The 15,276-nt window shown below is 42.8% G+C and overlaps 1 protein-coding gene across 5 annotated transcripts in view; it reads left to right on the top strand.

The window, feature by feature from the left end:
* Positions 1–15,276, top strand: part of SHROOM2 (shroom family member 2) — a 724,057-nt gene that overhangs the window by 694,318 nt on the left and 14,463 nt on the right. For all 5 annotated transcript variants that reach the window (XM_086934791.1, XM_086934790.1, XM_086934788.1 and 2 more), the window contains one exon: positions 9,495–9,767. In XM_086934791.1, the coding sequence (XP_086790917.1) occupies positions 9,495–9,767 (273 nt within the window). The remainder of the gene's footprint in view (positions 1–9,494; positions 9,768–15,276) is intronic.

Below are 15,276 nucleotides of genomic sequence, written 5' to 3'. Positions count from 1 at the left end.
AGATAATAACTGCAAACTGTAATAATTATCACAACTTGTATTTCTGTTTGGTGTGTGAATAAATATTTGCCCCTAAATCGAAATTAGCTCTGAACTTGTAATGCATTTCGGCAACAGCTTTGATCACAAGTGATCCATCCACCAGGCATTGTGCATCAAAACAATCATTGCCATGTAAATCAACAAAAGTTCAGGAAGGAGTCACGTCATAAGTGCATCGTACGCACAGTGCCATCTTGGAGTATGCAGACTCAAATTATTGTTCATGCGAATTTCTGTACGATGCCAACCTTTCCACAGTACCATATACCCAACTTGCAGCACATTCCAGAAAATGCATTTCTAATTAGAAAATGGGAGAAAATATCAATACTATTGAGTCAGCCAGTCAGAAAAACTCTATTCGGCACAAAGTTTCTGAGCCATAAAAGCACACAATATTATAATGAATTATTACAGTGTTGTTAAAAGCATTAATCTCCTAAAACCAGAATTCACGGTGCCAAAGCAGTTAAAATAAAATGTGAATAAATTAGAATTATACACAGACGTAATGCATAAATGCACCAAATCAAACAATAGCCATACGGTTAAAATTGAATTCTACTGACATTGTTTACAGTTTACCATGAAGTCCTAATGGTATAAAGAATAAATCGAAGCATTTAATTTAAATTAGAATATTAACCCTTATTAAGTTTTCGGGTTTCCTGAATCAACTAAGAAAACTCTAATGCGGATTACTCTGGAGAGAAACAGGGCAACCCTATAGCATACTGTCTTTAAAATACTATATGTATGTATCTCCAGTCCCTGCTCCAAACAGCCCTATCCAGGTAAAGCAAGAGACGCGCTGACACTCGATGCTTTACACAGCGTTCAGTTTAATTATATTCAAAAGGCAGCAAACAGTCTGACGCTTTTCGGAACTCACCGCTCACCGGGCGTGACTGCAAACTGTGTAAAGCATCGAGTGTCGGCACGTCTCTTCCTTTCCCTGGGCTGTTTGAAACAGGGACTGGATGGGTGGTATTAATTGGGGGCTCGCTAGCCCCACTGTACACTCACTGCATCAAAGTAGGCTGGGATATTCAGCAACGAGACTTGGTAGGTATATATGTGTTCATACACACAATGAAATACATTCACCCAGTCTACAGTGGGAATAGCGAGCCACTCCAGATCCATTATAGATGCAATGACTGTGTAACAAGGGGAAGAGCGCCTGGAATGGATGGCATTCCGGCTGATGTTTACCTAAGCGATAGGAACTTATGGTGTAAATATTTTTCTTGCCTTGCCAATGCATTGGCAATGGGCGGTGAGGTTCCCCTGTCCTGGAAAGGAGCAGAAATAATACCTGTGTTCAAAAAAGGGGACAAATCACTCCCCTGTAACTATCGACCCATCAGTCTCATAGATTCTGCTCAGAAACTGATGGGCTGTATGGTTCAGAACAAACTCCAAGTATGGATAGATAAAAATAACATCTTGTCTCCATACCAAGCTGGATTTCGTCCCCTGACAAGCTCAATAGACCAGGTATTTTATTTTATTGCTTTATATTGGAGGAATGTCTCCCTAAAAAATGGCCCCTTGTTTGCTGTCTTTGTTGACCTAAAGTCAGCTTTTGACTTGGTCCCCAGAGACAAGCTTTGGAAAGTTCTGGCCGATGAAGGGATAAGTCAGGAACTTCTCACACTTATTGTACGACTGCATGAAAATAATTATGCTAAAATAAGGTGGGGGTCGCAGGGAGAAGTAACCGAGCCATTCCCGGTAGAGCGTGGGGTGAGACAAGGCTGCGTCTTGGCGCCTACATTGTTCTCGATATACATAAATGGAATAGTAGATTTTTTGAAAAAGTCCCCTTCTGATGCCCCAATAATTGCTGGTTCGCGTGTCCCCGTCCTTATGTTTGCGGACGACACGCTTATATTATCTCGCACCCCAAGCGGCCTCCAAAAGGCGGTAAATGCTTTTGGGGAGTTTTGTGACTTGCGAGGCCTAGAATTAAACTCCAGCAAGACGAAGTTCATGTGTATGAATAGTCGGACATCATTTAGGGGGGTTATTACCTATAAAAGTATACCTCTTGAACAAGTGGATGCATTTACCTATTTGGGAATAACACTCCAGGGGAACATGAAATGGAAGTCTCACATAGATACTGCAGCCCTAAAGTTTAGTCAAATAACAGGAGCACTATTACTAAAACATAAAGCTTCCCTAACAAAACCGATAAATTGTGCGCTCGAGATATACCAAATGAACGCTATCAGCGCCAGTTTATATGGCTCAGAACTATGGGGCTTTGGCAACCTAGCAAATCTGTCCATAGCAGAAAATAAGTTCCTTAGGGGTCTGGTGGGAGTACCGCAAAGCACCCCTACTGTACCTCTAAAGCTGGACCTTGGTAGGAAAAACATTGTGGACATAGCAAAGTTGCGTCCGTTGCTATATTGGAGACGGTTAATGGTAACCCCGGAGTTAGCCCATTACGCTACAGCATTGTCAGATGTGGTTTTGCTCGATGAGTTTCATAAAATAGCCTGGTTGAAAGATCTACGAGGGTTACTGTCAGAGCTAAAACTAGACCACCTATGGGGTAATCCGGATGTGTCTTGTTTTCCCTCAAAGATCGAGATAAAACGGCTATATTGGGAGATGGTGAACTATAGAACTTTTGCCAGTGGTACTAATTGTTCGTTATCGAGACGCTTTCTGGATTTAAAAATGACCCCATTGTGTGAAGCTTATTGGGACTTGATTGAAAAACCTTATGACAGGAAATTATATTTCCAATTTAGAGTTGGATCTCTCCCAGTAAACATGTTCAAAAAGAAATGGTCTACAGCATGGGATGAACATTGTCATCTTTGTAAAGATAAACCTGAGCATGTCTCCCATATATTGTTTTGTTGTCCTTTATATGTAAAACCAAGACAGAAATGGATAAGACCTCTTTGCATTAATATGGGGACGAATAGCCAAGTGGTAGCACTTAGAATCCTAGAGACTGATGGTTCCCAATTATTCGCAATAGCAGTCGCAAAGTTCTTGGGCTGGGCCTGGGCCATCCGAACACGTTCTTTGCTAGGAAAAACGCTGTGATGATTTGAAGTTTTACCTATAAAGTTTTTTTAATTATGAGTATAATTAATGATGAACTTAATCCTGTTAAAAGCTTATTGTATTCGACTTATAATTGTATAATTCTTGTTTTAACATTGTGTATATAGATTAGTCTTTTTTATGTATAGCGATAGGGAGGAAGTGCTTTTATGACTGATGTCGAATAAAGCTTTGAAATTTGAATTTGAATCAACTAAGAAAACTCTAATGCGGATTACTCTGGAGAGAAACAGGGCAACCCTATAGCATACTGTCTTTAAAATACTATATGTATGTATCTCCAGTCCCTGCTCCAAACAGCCCTATCCAGGTAAAGCAAGAGACGCGCTGACACTCGATGCTTTACACAGCGTTCAGTTTAATTATATTCAAAAGGCAGCAAACAGTCTGACGCTTTTCGGAACTCACCGCTCACCGGGCGTGACTGCAAACTGTGTAAAGCATCGAGTGTCGGCACGTCTCTTCCTTTCCCTGGGCTGTTTGAAACAGGGACTGGATGGGTGGTATTAATTGGGGGCTCGCTAGCCCCACTGTACACTCACTGCATCAAAGTAGGCTGGGATATTCAGCAACGAGACTTGGTAGGTATATATGTGTTCATACACACAATGAAATACATTCACCCAGTCTACAGTGGGAATAGCGAGCCACTCCAGATCCAATATAGATGCAAACAAAGTTTATTGTTCCCAGCAGAACACAGTCACGTCACATGACCACGCGTCCTTTTCTCTATATACATTTCCCCACTTGTAGTTAGGTCAGAGTTTCTATAGGAAGTATGTCATGTCTCAGTAGTAACGTTGGAGCCGTTTTTGACAATTCTGCATGAAATATTTATATCATACAGCTTGGCTCTGTCATGGAAAGTTTTACACTGATTCATGAATTTGGGCCTAAAAGGGGGCGGGGTGGAGAACGATTCCCATGCTCTGAGATTTCCCATGTTCTGATTACAGAAAAAATGACTGATCAGAATGACTCCAGAATTTACAGAAATTTATCACAATACTCAGAGAGCATGCTTTTTGTGATTTGGTTTAAATCCATTTTGATTTATTTCAGAAATTAGACTTTAAAGAAAGGCTCAGGTTGCCCATGAAGTGGATAAATAGTTGAATATCTCTGGACAATTGGTGTTCAGATATACTCCAATTTAAAGAATACTAATCAACACTGATTAGCTGGCTACAACATGAGCAATCTGTTATTACAGCCAGAACATTGTAGTGAAATGCATTGTTGAGCATGCCAGGTTTTGAGGGTCACAAAAAGGAGCATACCCTAAGGGTGAAAACAGATTTAGTCACAATTTAAGTCATATGTTGGTGCTGTTGTACTCATTTTAGGAATTCCGATGTGTGCTCAGGTGATTTTAACCTGTGTCGGATCTTGACCCTCTGCTGTGATCTGCTGAATGAACTATGTTTGAGAGGAAATTGCTTTCTCTCATGATTTTTTAATAGGCCTTAAAGAATGTGCTCCAGAAGCTAAAGTGAGAGCAGATTTTCTATAACTTCACACAAAAATCCTCAGCCATGTGAGAATAAAGTCTGATATTCTGAGTAAAGTGTGTACTTCCAACTCCAGCAAAAGCCCCTTTGTTGATTTCCCAGTGTTCTAATCTAGATTCACCACAGTGTTAGTGTATATCTAGAGCACTAACATTCTGTATTTATGACAAAACTGTGGCACACCCACACCATCTTGATGGAATCAAAACTGTAAGAGGCAACTGCAGGAAAAGGAAAATAAAAGGGGGGGCTCATTTTGTCATAGAAATTATGCCTAGTGCTCAAGTAAGCTAAAATTAAGACACATTTTCTGCGAGCTCTCAAATATCTTCTTCGTCCGTTTCACTAAAACATTCTGAAATGCAGAAAGAAATGTACTTCCAAGACCAACAGCAGTCTGTCGCAGTTAACTTCCTAGTGATCCACTGCAGATTCACCACAGAGTTCTAATGAACAACTAGTACTCTAATATTTTGTATTCAAGACAATATTGAGGCCCTACTGAAAGCCATTTTATTGGAATATGAGTGCTAAATTTAAAGCCTTCCCTGAGGAGCCGGCTGAAGTAAATGATCATTGAAATGCTATTGCAGGTATGAAAACAGAGGGGTAACAAGCATTTACAATGCAATAGGTCTCGCAGCATTAAAGTTTGAGTTATTCGCATTGTGTATGACAATGCCAATAGTTCTAACTTTCGCAAATGTGACACCTATTGCATTTGTACTGCAATATGTGTTGAGAGTGAGTGAGTGAGTCAGTGAGTGAGAATGAGTGGGCAAGTCAGTCAGTGAGTGAGAGAGTCAGTTAGTGAGTGAAAGAGAGTGGGTGAGTCAGTCAGTGAGAGTCTGGACAGTGAGTGAGTGAGTTAGTGAGTGGGAGAGTAAGTCAGTGAGAGTCTGGTAGTGACAGTGAGTGAGTGAGAGAGTGGGAGAGTCTGTCAGTGATAGTGAGAGAATCAGTGGGAGTGAGAGTCAGTGTGAGTGAGGGAGTTAGTGTGAGTGAGTCAGTGAGAGTGAGAGTTAGTGTGAGTGAGAGTGTCAGTGAGAGAGTGAGAGTTTGTGAGAGTGTTAGTGAGAGAGGGAGAGTCTGTGAGAGTGTGATAGTTAGTGCGAGTAGTGTGCTGGGTGCAGGAAGGCTGACACATCCCACTCCTTCCCTTAGTAGGCCCCCAGAAAACACTTCAACAGAAAAGCAACGGGGTCACAGGAAAGGGCAGGAAACACACACACACCAAGGGTGTCCACGAGAGCCATGAAAACCTCTGCGAAGGCAGAGCCCTACGTAGAAATGCAGCGGCACAGAGTGCTTTTAACACTCCTCACCTCTCCTTCTTTCACATCTACCCTTCTACTGGTTTACTGTTTTCTTTATTTTTTAAACATCCCAAAGCACCAACAAACTTGACCCTCGCCCCGTTCTGCTCTAGGAGTGCCGGCTGCCCTTTGTGTCTGTAGTTCGGAGGGAGCCATCTGTGCCCCAGAGGACGGTCTCGTGAAGGAACAGTGACTGGGGACTTCCACGCAAACAGTGACCATGGGGAGCAGCAAATTAAGACGGGCAGAAAGGCAAAATCTTATATCCCTTAAATACAGAAATAAATGTTTAAAGAGACGCTTTATTGTGATCATATCTATGAGAGAAAAATATGGAACACAGTCGGAGTGCAAGCTTAAAATTAGTAGTCTGTCCTTCGTTGCTATCGAACCCTTTTTGCTGCGACTGGGAAATGCGCTTGTTTATTATGGGCACAAGACGACACACGGGTTTTTGATCAGTGAGTATAAAGCCACAGAATTTAAATTTTACAACAGGGCAGTGGATGAGCTGAGACTTTTTTTCAATTGGAAGTGTGTTTATCATTAGTCTGAAGAGCAATAACCCCAACCCCCACTGCCAGGCATAGTGGGTGGGTCCCCTCCCCCTATTTAGTTGCCATGTGAGTTCTTAGGAAAATATGCCGATGTTCGGAAACATCAAAACGTTGCAAGAAAAAAGCATATTTTTGAAGGAGCAGTAGTAGGGCTGAGAGAAGAGGAGGGTTGGGAAGACTCATTTTTATCAGTCATATCCTGCTTTGGGGAAGGAGTGCAAGGCTGGGGGTGAGGGGGCCTGTCGGAGACCGAAAGAGCGAAGTACATAAAACAAGTAACAACAGACAGAGGTACACACAGGTAAGAGTGGCACACAAGCGGGTAAACAGAGACGCACAGACAAAAAGACACACAAGGGCATACCGAGACGCACACCGAGCAGTCGGACAGACGTCCTCAGAGGCAAAGACAGACCCAGGCACATATAGGTAAAATCACACAGACAACAGGACAGGGACAGGCACTATGGCAAGGACAGAGGGACAAATGGAAGGGCGATAAAAGGGTCACGCAGCCGGAGGGAAACAAAGGCAAGAACAGACAGGAGTATGCACATGGAAAGATAGACAGGAGCCGTACTTTAAATGGAAACGGAATTGCGGATACTGTGTTAGCCCTGCTGTTGTTTGAATGGGTGACTTCCAGCAATTCTTAATGGAAACCAGTGGTGCATGCGCACCACAGAGGAGCGGGGGGCAAATGTACGCCTATTTCCACGAACGCATATTTGTCTCAACCTCTGCCATGTGCCGCTGGTTCCCTGCCCGAGACACATGTTTCCAAATAATTTTGGATGGCATGCGCCTTCACAGTGAATACCACTGTCATAGAAAAATCACCGAACACTCGACCTGTAAGCCTCTAAATTATGTTTTTCGCATTTTTTTAAGTATGCAAAAAAAAAAATTGTGGCAAAAATTAACAAAACACATTCCTGGTAACTCATGCTTGGTGTCGCCCTGTTTGTTGCCGTGAAAGAAAAGGCGATTGGAGTGTCGGTTCTATGTTCAATGCGAAAAAGGCTTGTGTTCCTCTTTTCTTAGTCACACAATGCTAATTTTGATTCTTAAAAACACTTTTAGCAATATGACTTATATGTGCTTCTAATTATATGTCCAGCCAAGGGATTTGTGTCCCCAGTGAAATACGCTGTCTTGAATTTTAGTCAAGAAACAAACAACAAGCAAACTCACCGCCGCAGCCCGGCTTCAACAGGAAGCCAGGCAACCTTTGTTGGGACGGGGGCGGGGCCGGACAAATACAGGAAGCAGACGGGAGCCTACCCCGCGCTCCTGTGCCCGCGGGAAGATTTGTGTCTCAGCTAGCGGGGCTCCCGTGCTCGTTGAGAGCCCCGCGGCCCCCGCCTGTTGCCCAGAATGACCCGCTGGCTGCCGAGGGACACGCGAGAAGAACCTGGTGAGTGGGGTGTGAGGGGGTTGTGTGCGCGCATGTGTCTGTGTGTGCGCGTGTGTATATGTGTGCGACGGCGGGGGTGGGAGGGGTTCTCTGTATGTATGTGTACGTGCGTGCATGGGCGCTCGTGTGTGTGTCTCTGTGTATGCGCATGCGTGTGTGTTCTTGGAGCTTCCCAGGAGACAGCAGCTGGCCGCAGCGAGCGCGTGGCCCGCTCCGATCGCCTCCTCGGAGAGGAAATGCGCGCGGCCAGGTGCTGTCTCCTGGAAAGCTGCGTCGGTAACAATAGGTCTCTGGGGAGACAGCGCTTCGCGCTGTAATCGCCACGAGACCTAAAAATGTGACGAGGAGGTATGTATGGGTATTTAGTAATTTGAGGCAAAAAAGAGATGCCGGCCAAGTTGGCCAACATCTCGTTTTTGAGGTATTTAAGGAAACCAAATCAAGGACTCTTTGCAGGCCACAATCTCCTTCTCTTTGCCACTATAACTTTGTCCCCGGAGTGCCTGTGAAGACCGCGACTCCCGATGTCTGCCGAGGGACCTTGCTGGCATCCGGACATTCAACACACAACTCTGTCAGCCTCCCCTGTAGAACTTTAATTACGCCACGGGTCCTTCCAGATCCAGTCTGATCATTCTTTCTTCCACTGTCCTGAAGAGGCTCTGAATCTTAAAGGGACCAAACCCATCCACACCACCTCCTGGAGGAGTCTCCATGATTAAATGTATACACTGAACAAGATTATTCAGTGGGCACACACTAGGAAAGAGAGGCCAAATGTGTCTTCTGTGTGTGTTCCGGCTATAGACTGCCTCATGTATGGACAGTGCAAAAATGTTGATCATGACCATAGTATGTATAAACAACTGGAAGACTAAAGAAAGTTTCTAGTTGCCATGCAAGTCGAATACTGAGAATTTGTACAGCACAGTATAATTTGTTTTTGTCTTTTGTCTGTTTATAGGGTGCAATATATGTATAATTGCATGTCATAAGTCTTATATTTTGTACACTTCAGGTACCTGAACCTGGAGTGGAGATTACTAAGCACGTTAAAAAATCTTGAATAAATATTGCTCGGTATAGTTATATACAACACCAGTGGCTAATTTATATTCTCACTGTGGAAAGTATTTTGTAACAATTCATTTGCATATAATACAATTGTTTCTTGTTTAGACAGAGGAGTATCCAGGCCCTTTATCCACAGGGTGGTCAGAGACAGGCTGTCATCCTTGTTATATGTAAGGGGCCCATAGCACTGTGTTGATTCTCCGTGTAACGTACCTTAGGAAAGGGTGGGTTGCATTAAGTAACTTGTTGCAAGGGTAAGGGTTCAGGATTATAAAAAGCATAAAATGTTAAACATGTGAATCACTTTTTCTAAGACTTGTTTCAAGAGAAAGTTCCCTCAAAAACAAACAATGCAGTTATTTCAGTCTTTTATCAACTGTAGAATAGACTTTCTCAACTTTTCTTAGGAGAGCGGGAGAAAAGTTAGTGGATTTTTCAGTCTTGACTTAATATTAATTTGCATTATTAATATTTCTTACAGCAAGAGCTGATTGACAGCATCAGTAAAAAGCTCCAGGTTTTGCGCGATGCTCGTGAGACGCTGCTGGAAGATATCCAGGCAAACAATTCCCTGGGAGATGAGGTGGAGGCCATCGTGCAGGAAGTCTGCAAGCCAAACGAGTTTGACAAGTTCAGAATGTTCATCGGGGATTTGGACAAAATAGTCAACCTCCTGCTATCTCTGTCTGGGAGGCTAGCCAGAGTGGAGAATGCCCTCAATAATCTGGATGGAAATGCTTCTCCAGAAGAGCGGGTAAGAAAGTTCACTAGTAGTGCAGTCGTTTTCAGGAGTTAAATATACTACAGCCGAGCCAGATTTTATTTGCATTTTTAATTGAAATAGAAATCTTTATCTATAATGTGCATGGCGTGTTTGGTAATACCTTGTTTTGTGCTTTTAGTGGATATTATTAAGGTAACCTTGTCACCACTGTCAACCTTTTACGAAGAACTATGCCTACAATTTAGCCACAACTAAACTCACAAAAAACCATTCGAAAAGCCGTAGATACTGAAAGCTGACGAGCACCTAATGGCAACTTCAGACAGTGTAGACATCTCACACTTCTTTCCTTGATTAATCTGTTCTCGTGCCTGCCGCAACACTGTCAATTGTGTTCCAGCTGTATTTTGTGTAGTCAACGCATCTACCGTTGCGGTATACTTAGTCTAATGTCACGGTGGTCTCATTCCCCAACTTGCTGTTCTGCTCCGAGTTGTGGGACCAGAAACTACTTCCCACAGCTGTTAATATAGGACATTGTGTGGCCTCCCCCATACCGTTTGTTTATCAGTGGTACTTTGTGCGTCTTCATTTTTTAACAGTATCAACTCGCATTATCTTCCACTTTAAAAGAAGCTACCAAAGTGACAATGTTTTGGTGAATCCGCTACCTCATATATTTTGTTTTATATGTGAATAAACTTGTGAATTAAAATGAAATACAGTTGCTACATGATGTGCAAATTACTCTAAAAGCGATTGACTAGTAGCATGCTGTGTGTGAATAAATTCCTCTTGAAATAAAGATAATGTATAACATAGGGAGGATCTTCATTTATCATTGTAAATGCAACAAAATTGCAGTAACACCCGGCAGGGCAAAAAACACTAAAGGCGAGATGTAGTTAACTCCCGAAATACTGGTTGCAATTTGTGACCAGTGTTTTTGCTACCATTGTGGTATTTTGTGACTTGGCCTATGTATGTACTAATAGGTCGGTTCACAAAATACTGAATCATAGTGGTTTGCAATACGACCTACCTTTTGAGTATTTATGTGGGCACGAATGGTGGCCTGCTGGGGTTAGCAGACCACCATGTCTGTAATAGCATTAAAAAAATAAAGACGTTTTACCAGCATTTATTTTGAGTAGGTGGTGGTCCATGGAACCACTTACTACTCTTAAAAATGTTTTGTCCTTTGGGGACCTCTTCCCATTTGCAAATGGTTTACCACTACTTTTGTGTAGGCCATAAAATATTAATGTTGCATTTCATCCCATTGTGAATTGCTATTTGGAAGAGATGCCCTAAACATTTTTCATCCAAATACCAACTGAAGTCACAAACCCAAACTGTGATTGCGTGATATGCTACCAATTCACAATTTGTGTTTGGTTCATAACAATAGACCATTTTGCGGTCGCAAACAGTCTGAATTTGTATCTCAGACCTTTTATGATCTCAAAATGTCTTAGTACATCTGGCCCCAGATTATATTGTCATCTATAAAGTACTTTTTAGCAGTTCTTGATTACTTGATCTGCCGAGATAAAGCTGTCGAAGTGCAGAGAAGGGGTCGTCACCATAGAAAAGCTGAGTGCATATTGCATCTCTTCGTTTGCTTTAAGCTTGCAGTCCAGGAAGAAACACAACAGAACGAAAAGCAAATCATCAGCACAGGCCTCTGTAGAGCCAAATATGTTGCAAGGGCTTCCTTGTGGTCCAGGCAGCCCCTTTGCTCCACCACAAGAGTATACTCCCCTTGAGAGATTTAGAGGAGCATGAGCAGGGTTTCCCTTCACTCTCAGCACTGTGTCCTGATCACCATCTCCTGAGTGCTACCAGTGACCAGGAACTTCTATGGTGTAGCACTGCCAGAGTGCCACAGGAGATACTTCAGGGATAGAGATGTTCCTCCTTTTATAAACTGTAGCGCCTGCTCTGTCATCCTTGTGGGGGAAGACTACTGCAGAGGTGGGTTCTGTCCCATACTGAGATTGCATGTCCTAAATCAGATTCTCCCCTCCAGAAGTTCAATATGAGAACTCACTCCAGCAGCAGCACAATCCAAAGACAGGTTTTACTCTACGGACAGGAAGAATGTATGCTGCCACTGGAAGTGCTAGTGGTTTTCTGTGCTGGGCTAATATTATCAGTACTAGTTGTTACCTTGCAGTCTCAGTGAACCCAGGTAATATTTACAAACATTCTTGATCTGATACCATCCTTTATGTGGCTGTAAAAGTTCCATAGCTACTTTTGCTTGATACGCTTGTCCACCGGGGAACTTGTTGGGTCAAATTATTATCTAGTTCTCCAGATCCGTTTTCATCTTAGGTTCTAGATAAATCTCCTTACATTTTAATGAAAGGATTCAATTAACCATGATCGTTCTGAACTGTGGTCTTTCAAGCACCTTACTCTCCTTAGAAACAGAAATATGAAATAAGGAAACCATAAGCCTCCTCCTGGGACTCACTTCCTTGGCACTATGGTTGCAGAGGCTTCTGAGAGTGATGGGTTCCAATATGGGCAGACAACATGCTAAGCTTACGCAATCTCATTCAGGTTTATGTAGTGTAGCACTGGAACAAATGTTTGGATAGCCAGTCCGCAACCTCCTCTGAGTCCGCCCACCTATGATGACTTTGCTGAGATGGTGAGCCCATGCTACAAGCCATTATGTCATTTGTCCTTCTTCTGGATGGTTTCACACATGTTTGTCACAAAAGATTCACCTAAGAATAGTTTGGGAGATCTACTGCAGGTACCAGTCCATAAGAGCATTACAGGACTGATAAGAGGAATCCCTCAAAATAAACATTTCGAATTTTAACCCCTTCGCCGCAGGGGTAATTCCCCACAGTGCAGGGGCGGGGGTGGCCGCGGCGCCACGGTGCTCGTGACAAACCCAGCTCGTCATGATTCACAGTAGAGCTGTGCTCATGACGAGCTGGGCTCATAACAACCCCGCCCACTGATTAATTCTCCCGCACAGGCGGGGAATCAATTGCGCGTGGGCGCGCCGCGGCAGTTATGACGAGCTCAGCTCGTCATGAGCACAGCTCCACTGTGCCTCATGAGCTGGGCTTGTCATGAGCATGGAAGGGGTTAAGGCAGGCTTCTTGGCTCAGCGTTTGGTCTAAGACACAGTGACAACATTGTAGTCCTTTTCTATGTCTGAAAGCAAGGAAGCACACATTAAATACGGCACTAACAACTGGCATTGAAACAGTCTTGAAAAATGACCTACAGCCATATGCTACATTCAGTAGCTGCTCCTTCATAGGGGGCGACAGGGTGTTGACCCACTGCCTCCGCTTTGCAATTAACTGCTTCAAATGCTACAGCTATTACATGAAAGGAAATGATCTCAGATCGTTTGTTTGCATATAAAAGCTTTAATATCCACTTAGCAGCAGAAGAGGGCTCCACTAGTTGGATTGCACATGTGTCAGTCAGGGGCTGTTACAGCCCAGCATCACACGGTCGCAATACATATCTGACATGCTGCCCTAGCATCACGCAGTTAGGGTGACTAGGCGTCCAGGATTTGCCAGGACGGTCCCAGTTTTTCACCAGCTGTCCCAGCAGAGTTCAGGAAATTTAGCTCATGTACCGGTTTTTAGAGAGGGTCAACTGAAAACAGTTGTTTCAAGAAAGCAATTTAATTAACAGGCAAGCTACTGGTTTTAAACATTTTATTTTATGTATGTTCTTACTGTCTGTTCTGTAATTCTCTGCCGAGGAGCGCTGTCATTCTGTGTGCTTGCTTGAAGTAAAATTGTAGTGCTTCTATTTTTGTGAAATGTCCTTTTTTTGCCTTTACAATTCTGGTCACACTACACTCAGTGCAGCATGTCATATAATGAAGCTTCAGGGCTTGTCATTCATGCGCCGTTTTGCCCTATCAGAAGTAGGAATATAGGCCTAGAGTTTACCTCTAGGCCTATTTAGCTTCTGATTGGGTAGATGTCCTTGAGCCTTGCTCTGATGTGCTGCTTGCCCAAATTAAGTGATTCGGAAATCGTGGGCCCTGCTGAAAAAAGTATGTCAGCTCATTTTGAAGAGACCTGCCCCAGGTACGTTTTTTCTTTAGCAGTTTCATATGTTTTTTATGAGTGTGTATGTATCCGTGTGTTTGCCTGAGTTCCAGTGATTGTGTATGTATGTCAGTGTGACTGTCATTGTATGCGTGTCTGGAAGTGTATATATGTTTACATGCATGAGCGTGTGCAATATGAAAGCCTGTGGGGTGAGATGTCTTGGGCCCAGTGTATGGCAAGGACATGAGACTGGATGCCAAGAGGAAGTAAACATCATCATAAAAAAACTTTCTTTCGGCTATTAAAGCCATAAAAGCTCATACAGATTCACAATATCTACGAATTTATATCATCAAAGAAAATACGGTTTCATAAAAAGCACTGAATGATAAAATGGTAGAGGCATACATAGCAGTAATAGTCACCCATTGGGAAGCAGGCAAATAAGCTGATAATCATCATTATCTGTGTTATAATCAATTTAAAACAATCATTAAAAATATAATTTAAACTAAGAATATTAAAAGAGAAAAATATTCACAGCCTATGTTTTTATTAATAACCGATGTCACAATAGCAACCAATTGGTCGCGGGTATTAATAGAGCTCGTATAAGTTGTTCAAAAAATGCATAAATTTGCACACTGAGTTTTAGCAGGAACTAAGATCACAGTGGTTGACACGTGAGAGCAGGTATTACTAGTTCTTACATCAGTTTTTCAATAAGTACCTTCGCTTACACCACATAGCAAAAAGAAATTTAGAAATAGCAACGACAAAGACCGGGTTGGTATCAGATTTTAAAACCCTATAGAATTCTTTGTAATTTCTGATACCCAAATTTCTACAAAGTTGGATAACCCACTTTGACCTGGCCCACTTGTATGCCAAGCAGAACAACAGCACATGAATTACAGTTTCTTCCTCTACTAGGCACCCCAGTAGTGGGTAGTAGCACCCATCCACTTGTTGGTTAATGCATGGAGCGGCAGCGTCCCGTATCTAAATTGCAAAAATAATTTTTTTGCTAGTGGTGGTTGTATAGAATCCAACACCTGCTCCATTTTATATTGGTGTTTTATGTCCAGGAACCCATAGGTTAGACTAGAAGGATTAACTGTCTGTAAAATACGTGTCAGTTTATACTCCTTCAATACACTAACCAAAGAATTCCTTGAAATAGCCATACATGACTCCTCCGGAGCAAGACCATAGGTCCTCCCTTCCTATCAAGCGAAATGAGTCCCTAATAAAGGACAACCATGGGATGCTACCTGCCCCCAGGGTGGACATCACAGCCTTTAATTCCTCCCGATAATGTCCGAACTCTGGCGTGCTCCACAGCCGTCGCCAATAAAGGAGTGGCCGTGAGGCAAATAAATCCGCAATGGGAAGGATGCCCAGGTCCATCCTTAATGGTATTAAGGGTGTACTTTAAGACAAGCACAAGATTTGTCTTAGAAAGTTATTTTCTGTTACAGTGAGGACAT

Source organism: Lissotriton vulgaris, chromosome 8, assembly GCF_964263255.1.
Source record: "Lissotriton vulgaris chromosome 8, aLisVul1.2, whole genome shotgun sequence".
Lineage (NCBI taxonomy): Eukaryota > Metazoa > Chordata > Amphibia > Caudata > Salamandridae > Lissotriton > Lissotriton vulgaris.
Note: the sequence above shows the minus strand (reverse complement) of the source record. Positions and strands in the feature narration are given on the sequence as shown.